At 41.0% G+C, this 9,362-nt stretch overlaps 1 protein-coding gene across 1 annotated transcript; it reads right to left on the reverse strand.

Moving 5' to 3' along the window:
* Positions 1–459: 459 nt before the first annotated feature.
* taf3 (TAF3 RNA polymerase II, TATA box binding protein (TBP)-associated facto) lies at positions 460–9,137 on the reverse strand. Its single transcript, XM_042496531.1, has 7 exons — positions 8,794–9,137; positions 8,103–8,345; positions 5,114–6,942; positions 4,944–5,026; positions 3,234–3,504; positions 2,901–3,007; positions 460–1,341 (listed from the first exon to the last, which is right to left on the reverse strand). Exons 1-7 carry the CDS (start codon positions 8,957–8,959, stop codon positions 1,227–1,229), a joined length of 2,814 nt encoding a protein of 937 aa, XP_042352465.1. The 5' UTR covers positions 8,960–9,137; the 3' UTR covers positions 460–1,226.
* Between the last annotated feature and the right edge of the window lie 225 nt (positions 9,138–9,362).

Genomic DNA, 9,362 nt, shown 5'->3' on the forward strand with positions numbered 1-9,362 from the left:
GAGGACATAATCAGACACGCTTCGAAAAAGACACAAGAAAACAATTCCACGCAATCCACAATCAATCTTTTTGAAATGCCACCGTTTGCAATGTGACTGCCAAGCGCTCTCCCACATATCTCACGTAGGTGAAGTGCAGGATGACAACTCAGCAGAAAAGACCCAAATCTAGGCTAATGCATTGCACAGACTGCTGAAAGGGAAGGACCCTGGATTTGTAACCAGCTGCACAAGACAAATACGTTTGTCATCGAGAGTGAAATGAGCAAGAAGAAAAATTCAACATCTGAAACTCGTTTTGTTAAAAAGTTTCCAATCTTTTCTATTTGCTGAACAAATGCAAACAATCGTCTACTGGAAAATTGTTTTCAAGATGTCTGTCCAGGGTGAAAATTAAAAAAAGGATGCACAGAAGTGGTTGACAGAAAATTTAGGGGTACAGTTTTGATTGTAATGAGATTTTCATCTTACAGTCTGTGAGCACACAGACCGTTCATCTTTAATATTGAAATATCAGCGAAATGAATTACATTACAAGCACAGCTACAGTATTAACTCCAGGACAAATCCATGTGAAGAAAAAAAAAATAAAAATACAAACTTTAAATTTAAAAAATGTACAGAAATTACAGAAAATCATTTGAGTTAAAAACCAATATCTGAAAATGGATTTTTAACAAGTCAGAATCCTAAGAGGAAAATGCACTTGGCTTGAAAGTCGGTATTGACACATTTATACACACCTGATGCCGTCATCCTTATTTACATGACATTTCAATGATACTGCAGAAAACTGGGGGAAGGTTTGACTTGGTGGTCATTCCTTTGGTGGCAACACAAAGGAAACAGCAATAAAGATGGATGTTAGTTGTTCTCTGCTTCGTTGAGCTCTCATCTTTGACAAATTTGTCATCTTAAACGTAACTGTCATGATCTCCGATGACTGGACATCCAAAACAACAGGCAAACAATTTACAGGTGAAGAGGGAAAACCACAGAGCCCATGTGAGAACTAAGGCTGGATATGTGCTGGTTAAAGCCTTTTTTTTCTGACCATCTCACAATGCATCATGGCTGAAGTCATTTAAAAAATCATTGGGTGTTAGTTTCAGCCCAAATTTTAAACTTTCTTTTTTTTTCTTTTTTTATTTTACAGCAGTGCCACAAGGGTTCAGTGATGGCTTCAAGTCCAAAAAAAGTCCAAAATATGTGCTTTTTGCATAGTCTCAATGCGGTTTGTGTTTCCTTTTCTTGTGTTTTTTGTCCTTCTTCTTGCTGGAGCATTTAACACAGAACCACTGCTGGTCCTCAGGAGGGGCTGTAAGGATCCCAACACAAGGCCTGAGCAGAGGAGAGGAGAGGAGAGGAGGTTTCAGGTTGGTGAAAAGAAGCAGAGGATGCAGCTTTTTTTTCTTTTTTTTTTTTCACATTTCTGTAAGGGGTGTAACATCACATGCATTACCCCAAAACTGTAACAGGATGTTCAGCTCTGTTTGAGACTTTCTTCAGTTCGGGATATGCCTGCTTAAAGGGGCTCTATGCAAAATTCAGAGCTGATGAGTTCTCTGGAGTTCTCAACATGGAGGTGACTGAACTGGCTGCTAGCAGCTAACAGTGCTAACTCCATAAACAGTGCTGAGAGAGCTAACATCACTAACCGGGGGGAACCAGAGGGATGGCGCTATGCTTCAATGATGGCGCTGTCCTAATATTAGTGGTAGCTGCTGTATGAATGCAGTGCAAAGCAGCGGCAATGAGCTACACTGTGGAATACACACATGTACCAACACGGCCAGACTGTCTACCACAACAAAGAACAGAGAAGCTCAGATTAGAACAGACACCACTGGTTTACTGTGTCTGTACACAGCAAATAGTTGTTTGCTTCTTTATTAATGCTCTGAATGACGTATAGCGAACAATTCATGAAATCAGTTCTGTCAAATAAGCTCAATGTTTGCTCTTAAATTGGAGAAAAACTGGTGTCCAAACTGTTAATTCATATCTGAAGAGCCTGTCAAGTTGCCAGGCCATAGAAAAGCTGACATATGTTACTAAAGGCAACCTACAAATATTCCAAAAATGTGGGGATGCTTCATGCATTACTTGGAAATAAGCCAGTTCTGTACTTTCTGAAAATAAAATTCAGCTTTAATATGACAGTATGATTATGTAATGAACCATGTAAATGTTGTTTTATAATTTTCTTTTAACTCTTGGTTGATTTAGTTATCTTAATTTAAATTAGAAATGACAGATCAGAGCTGCAAGATGTTATTTAGAACTATGATTTTGAGGCATTATGGTTTTCCAATTTGATACAGTGACACTGGAAAAAGAGTGGAACGGAAAAACAAGCTGTGTGGCGACCAGCTGGATTGACGTTTGGTGACATTATGTCTCTTTAAACAACCAAACATGATAAACTAACTAACTGAGCATATCATTGAGCAACTACACGTTAAAATGTACTGTTGTCTCTTATGGTCACTTTAACTTAACTATGCATATTATCTTCATTAACATTTTTCCATCTACATTATTTTTGTCAGTACGCACAATTAAGTCTTTTATTATAAGAACTGTGCATAACCAACCCTGACTTTAGTTTACTTTTTTCTTATCAGCCATTTGCCAATGTTTCAATGCCTAATTAGCCATCGTTTAAAAATTTTCCAAAACAAAAGACAAAAACAGCCATATCTGCATTTCTTTTGTTGCCACTGCTATACCAAAAAATGTACCAAACTATGAGTTTTGTGTACCATTACAACCCAAAAACAGATCAGTGAATTAAGGCTAGAATGGTAACAAATTCAACTTCACTGTCAACTAAGCAATACTATAACTCTTATATGAAAACACAATACGAAACGAAAAAAAGGAAGTAAGTCTCTTACCAATGATACCAGTCATCACAGTCGTCACATCCTATCATGGGGCTGCCATCATCAGGTTTGTTGCATCCAGGACAAATCCAGATCTGGTTTCCCCACTCATCCCGGATCTTAAAAACATCGAACAGAGAACATAAGCAAGCAACCCTCAAAATAGCTATTACATAAACAATGCAGATTAATGAAAAAAAGAAGGAAAAAGATAACATAAATAACAACATTGTTAATTTACTGTTCACATAGACTCAAGACAACCTGTGAAAAATGAACCACACTATGAAAGATCTCATATGCACCAATTATCAATAAACACACGTCTAGAGTATGAGCGCTCACCACGTAGGTACTGACAGTCTCAGTTACTACGCTGCGGACCGGTGTTTTGAAGGATGCGGCGGGAGAAAGCATCGGCGCCGGGGAGAGTAACGTTGAAGGGGCGGGAGGTGGTGGAAGCGGAGAGGGAGGTGGGGGCAGAGTGGGTACCACTGGGGAGAGCATTGGAGGCGGTGGGGGCGTCCGAGGGCGATTCCCAGGTCCAGACTTGGCAGCGGGGGTCTTGGGTGCTGGCGTCTTGGGCTCTGAATTTGGAACCACCTTGCTGATAACACTGGTGACAGACAGAAAAACAGGAGACTTTAGTATCTTTATGTGAACTCTATCATATGAAGTAAAGCTAAGCAATATACATCAGAATATATTGATATTCTGATGAGACTAGCTGTAACCCTAGAATTTACACATTGTAATATTTTAAGTGTTGTCTTTTCCTACTTTTAAAAGCTGCATTACAATAATGCGATGTCATTTTCTGAATTTCGCAGAGCTGTTTTATTTTTTGCCTTTACCCAGTTGGTCATTTTATTTACATTACTGATTATTATTATGGGAAACTAATTACCATCAAAAATCTCACTGTGAAAGTATTTTGTGAAAGCACCATTAGTCAATCCTACAGTCTTGTTGCAATATCAACACCTCCATATTTTGACAAAAATATTGCAATATTTTATGTTCACAATATTGCCAAACCCTGATGTAAAGAGTATAAATAAATGTCACAATAATTTGAAACACTACGTCAATGAAATACATAGTGAAAACTCCCTTAGAATACATTTAATCCATTTTGTCAGTGTTTTACAAGCAGTTTATACCTCCGTATTTATATTTCTCATACATATTCACTACTTTCCTGTTTACATTCTTCAGCTTATTCATTTGCAGTTACTGTCTACCACGAGATTTAATAGGAACAAGCTTTATATTGTTAATCTATATTATCAATATAATTTTACATTGGATTTATGTTGATAATTTATCCCTAACTTTTAACTTTAACGCATTATTCATACACTTTTATGTCATAGATTCTCTCTTATTTTTAATTGTGAGATCATTTTTTTTGTACATGATAATAAAGAATGTGAACTGGAACTTTAACATTTCTTCACACCAAGTGATGTCTATTTTGACTTATTTCTATTATTTATGTATTTATGCATTCTGTTCTTTTTATTATATTTTCATGATGGCACTCTTACTTTGGGACTTACATGATTTAATGCAGCTTACATATTTAATTGCCATATTAATAGCAATGCCATACCTCAGTTGGCCTTTCCTACAAAATCTTTTTTCTTTTTTAAATGTAAAAAAATAAGATTTAAACTTCTTCAAATGTTAGGCACAAGAGCTTTGCTAAATTAAATCATCTACAGTTGGTAACAATTTGATTTAAATCAGAAATTGAAAAGAAGAAGATACAACTTTGAATAAGTGGATACAACTATGAATCTGACCAGGCATTCAATGTCAGTTTTATGTACAGTTTTCAGTACTGCTACAATATTTGATAACAATTTAACAAAATAATGCTACAGAAGTCTGATACTGATATCCAGTAATGCATGTCATGATGATGCTGCTGCAGACACAAACATCTTGAATTTTTTTTTTTGAGTAGAACAAGAAAAAGAGAATGTCGTGTAACATGCAAAGAGAAATATGAGCAGAAATCTCAGAATAAAACATCAGTTCAGCTCTTACATTTTGTCCTGGCCGGCTCCAACCCGGAGCGTCAGTCTGGGGATGACTGGAGACGGCAGAGCTGCTGGAGTGTCTACTTTCACCTGAGGAAACAGAAAAGACTTTAGGGTGAATATTAGTGACACTCGACCACAGACACATAATGACATACTGAACAAAAAAGAAGTTACCTTCTCCAATCGAATTCTCTCCTTTTCTTTCTCTTTCTCCTTTTCTCGTTTTTCCTTTTCCCGCTCCTTTTCTTTCCTCTTCTCTTCTTTCTCCCTCTCCTTTTCTTTGGCCTTCTCTCGCTCCTTGTCCTTCTCCTTGTCTTTCTTTTTCTTCTTCTCCTTCTTGTCTTTCTTCTTGTCCTTCTCCTTGCTCTTTACGTCCTTTTCCTGGAGGATTGGGGCCAAAGGAGGAAGCATGGAGGGGATGCGCAGGCAGGCCGCGGGGCTGAACAGTGGTGCGATCTCACCCAGAGCGAAAGGAGCTAATGCAGATTGTTTCTGTCTGTCCTCTTTGCTCCGGTCTTTACCCTTGTCCCTCTTATCTTTGTCCTTTTTACTTTTTTCCTTATCCTTCTTTTTGTCTTTGTGTTTCTCCTTCTCCTTCTTAGGGCCATCTGCTTCTCTGTTTTTTATCTTGATGGAGCCCTCAGGCAGAGTAAAATCTCGCTGAAGGAAGTGCTCATCATCCTTCACCCCAAACTCCTTCCAGGGCATCTTGCCATCCTTGGAAAAGTCCTTGTTTTTATCCCTGTTCTTATCCTTGTTCTTCTCTTTCAGCTTGCCCTTATCCTTTTCCCGGTCTTTGTCTTTCGGCTTGTCTTTCTCCTTCTTTTTCATTTTAGTTTTGAGCTCCTTCTTCAGCTTTTTCTTGACCTCTACTGATGACACGATCTTGTTCTTCTCCTCAAAAACCTTGAGGAGAGGTTCAGGAGTCGGTGGTGAGGCTGATCCCGATGAGACATACTCTCCTTGGCTTGGCAGGGGTGCGGACGGACCCCCTTGGTTGACCTTTCGGATCACCTCATTGATTGAATCCTCCATAGTCCAATTTCCCAGGCCTGGGTGTGCCTGCAGGTGAAGTGGAGTTGACGTGTCTTTAACAGAGATGCTGGCCCCAGTCGGGAGTTTAGGCGTAGACGGCTCCATGATGGTCAGCCTCCTTGGGCTGGAGAATCCATTGCTGTCCGAGTCAGAGCCCGAGGAGAAAGCAAAAGGATCTGGCTCCCGCTCAGCACACGCTCTGGCAATCACAGCATCAATGGAGTCTTCGATGGCTGCATTGTCAGGCTCTAGTTTCTTGAAGGGACTCTCGACTAACTCCCTGTCCTCTATGTTTGGACGCATATGGATAATCTCTTTGCCCATCCTCTCACTCAGAGCAGACAGCGGTAGCTTGTGCACACTGTCTGTCTTGCTCTGGGGTTGGGATGCTTTGGCTGAACCCAATTTTGGGCTCTTGGGGCTTTTTGGACTCTTGGTCCTTCCTGGGGATTTCTTCCTTTCCTTAGATGGTTTTGGAGAATGGATGGGACTACCACCCACCGGAACAGGAATGACCCCTTTAGGGGACTTAGTCCGTTGTCTGCCAGGAGATGAGACCTTGGGCTTTCTTCCTGGAGTGGTGAGGCCCTTTTGATCAGAGTGTTTTGGTACTGCTGGCTGAGGTCTGAAGGAAGGCAGGGCTCCAGAAGGTGTTTCAGGTGACAGGGGGTCAAGGCTATCATGAGAAGGCAGCATGCCCGGGGGAACGCGTTGAGGGTTGAGAGAGGTAAGGGGCTCCCTGGGCTCAACCCCCCACTCTGGGCTGAGGCCAGGGTACATGCGTGGTCTCTTGGAGGTAGGCATCATACCCATAGCTGCATCAGGACTGTCCAGGTGTCTCTTTAGTGGGTGGTTCTCGTCATTAACCGTCTCGTCTTCGTCCATTTCCTCCTCATCTTCTTCCAGTGCCACCTGCATAGCTTCGGCTGAGGTGCCCATGTCAGCAAGGACCTCCTCCTCTTCTTCTTCTGGAGAGAAAAGGGACACAAAATGAGTTGAGTACTGTTTTCATTTAATGTTCAAGGATCCTCACGACCAACACGCCTGTCTTAACAAGGGGTGAAATGGTTAACCAGTCCATTATTTAATGAAAAAAAAGTAAAATTATTTGATTACAGCTTTATGAATATGAATATTTTCTGGTTCTTTACTTTTCTAGGACAATAAACGGAATATCTTCGGCATGTGAACAAAACAAGACGTGTGGACATTATATGGGGCTTTCAGAAACAATATAAGTATTTTTTACTATTCTCTAACATTTTATAGGCCAAACAACTAATCAATATATTGAGAAAAATAATCAACCGAAATCAACCTGAAAATGACATATAATCGTCAGTTGAAGCCATATTTTCTGCACATTTTAAATACACCATGATAACACTGATAACCGTTCTCAGTTTCTAAATATTTTACTGTTTACATACTGCACTGCCCACTATAACTATTCATTTATTTTTATGTATTACTTATTAGATAACTCGGTGTTTATTTATCATAATGTTATTATTTAATTATCACCACGAACTGAGTACTTAATTTTGTTCTTTTCATGTATTGCATGGCTGGAATGACACTAAAAAATCCTTCATTTTGGCACAGTTATTGTGTTATGAAATCGCACTGATTCATCTCTGCTTTTAACACATTCACAGGTTGTAAAGGTGGCTAGTCTGAGGTCATTTGCTCTGACCCAGAGATACTGTTTCGTACACTCAGGGGACAGTTTACTGAGTAAGACTAACTAAAGCTAAAGCAGCAGTCTAACACAGAATCGCCCTCACATAAGTTTTGATGTTCAGCTTTTGCTGAAACTATTATAGAGAAATGTCGATTGAACTTTAAGATCATTTTAGAGGATGTAGGTTGTACTGCATTTGAACTGTCATGCAGACAGGTGTGTAAACGTTTAGATCCATGTTATAGATTAAAATGGAGTGCATAAATTATTGGAACCGTGAACATTGGATAAATTGCAGTTTAAGCTAGGTATACCAAGCACTGGCAAGTGAGTGTATTGTAACATATTTTCTATAAACTGTAAAAAAAATAAACTCCCAATCTGCAGAAAACACTGAATGCCACCACACTCAGAGATGTGCATGTAGCCATTATCTGCACTGACCTTCTTGTAAGGAGACCAGCGGTGGCATGTGATCTGGAATGTAATCCTTCCTCTCCTCTGCATCTCGGGCTCCAGGCTGGGGAAACTGCAGGACGTTGTTTTTGCTGACAGGAAAGAGCGGTGTTTGCTGGGCGAAGGCCACAGGCTCCATATTGTGGACGTAGTCCTCCAGTTCACTCAGACTCACCCCCAGCAGTCTGAAGGCCTGGCTGACATCGTCCAGGACTGGATCTGTTCTTCCATCTGAAATACAGCATCACAGCAAGCCATTACACCTCAGCACACCACTCTGCATGCCTACATTACACTGCTAGTGTTGAGAACAGCCGGGGACTAAAGTGTGACTACATGCTAGTGCTTGTGCTGGACATACATGGAGGTGTCCTGACTGATGTTGACATTCAGCCTGGAGCATGAAGTAACGCTCAACAGGTTGACAGAGTGACTCTTTACACAGATAAGAGCACCTATGTAACTACCGCATGTGAAATGTGGAGACCACAGCTGGAAGGCATCATAGCCACAATAATAACAATACACGGAGAGCACTCAGCTCTGTGGCTACTGTACTTTTTGACACATCAACCTTTGCTAGGGGGCGCCAGCTACAGAGCCAGTCAACAACAACGTGATCGACTACTTCAGGTTTATGGGTTAAAAAAGTAATCGGGGAACTAAACGGGGCACTTACAGAGCTCAGAGTACCGATGGCAGACCCTGGCCAACTGCTGGATATATCTGTGCAGCACATCGGACAGCAGATCGCACGCAGTGAGCTGAACCGCATCCCAGCCCAGAGCCTGGCAGATCTGCGCCACCGAAACACGCAGCAGCGAGCGGGCATAGCTCTCGCACATCTCGCTGACTTTGTTACGGTATAAATCCCGGTCAGTTCCTCTTCCAAAACATGTTCCCGGTCTTCATGTTTCACACAACCCCTCGGGGGCTTGAGAAAACCCGCTACCGCGGTTAATTTTGGACACTACTTCAGTAAATATATTGGCGCTTTCGCCAGAGTCGCCATCTTGATTCTATCGATAGACCCATCCCCGAAATCTAGATCGCGCATGCGCACAAATCGAGTGTCTGCCGATACGGCTGTGCTGTGCTCGAGCGGGTCATCACCGGCTGAGGATGCGCAGCACGTCTGTCGACATTGGTTTACACATGAAGCTAATGCACGGCACAAACGGAAGCAGTTAGGCTTAAAAAAACTTCATCATGCAAAAATATAACAAAAAAAAAAAAAAAAATACAATT

The sequence above is a fragment of the Plectropomus leopardus genome, chromosome 11 (assembly GCF_008729295.1).
Source record: "Plectropomus leopardus isolate mb chromosome 11, YSFRI_Pleo_2.0, whole genome shotgun sequence".
NCBI classification, from domain to species: domain Eukaryota; kingdom Metazoa; phylum Chordata; class Actinopteri; order Perciformes; family Serranidae; genus Plectropomus; species Plectropomus leopardus.

Bases quoted from the DNA above. Each gene is read 5' to 3' on its own strand.
- taf3 (XM_042496531.1), bottom strand. From the start codon at position 8,959: ATGTGCGAGAGCTATGCCCGCTCGCTGCTGCGTGTTTCGGTGGCGCAG. The intron at 3,008-3,233 runs GTGAGCGCTCAT...GATGTTTTTAAG, and splicing joins AGACTGTCAGTACCTACGTG to ATCCGGGATGAGTGGGGAAA. The intron at 1,342-2,900 runs GTAAGAGACTTA...TCCTCTGCTCAG, and splicing joins TGTGATGACTGGTATCATTG to GCCTTGTGTTGGGATCCTTA.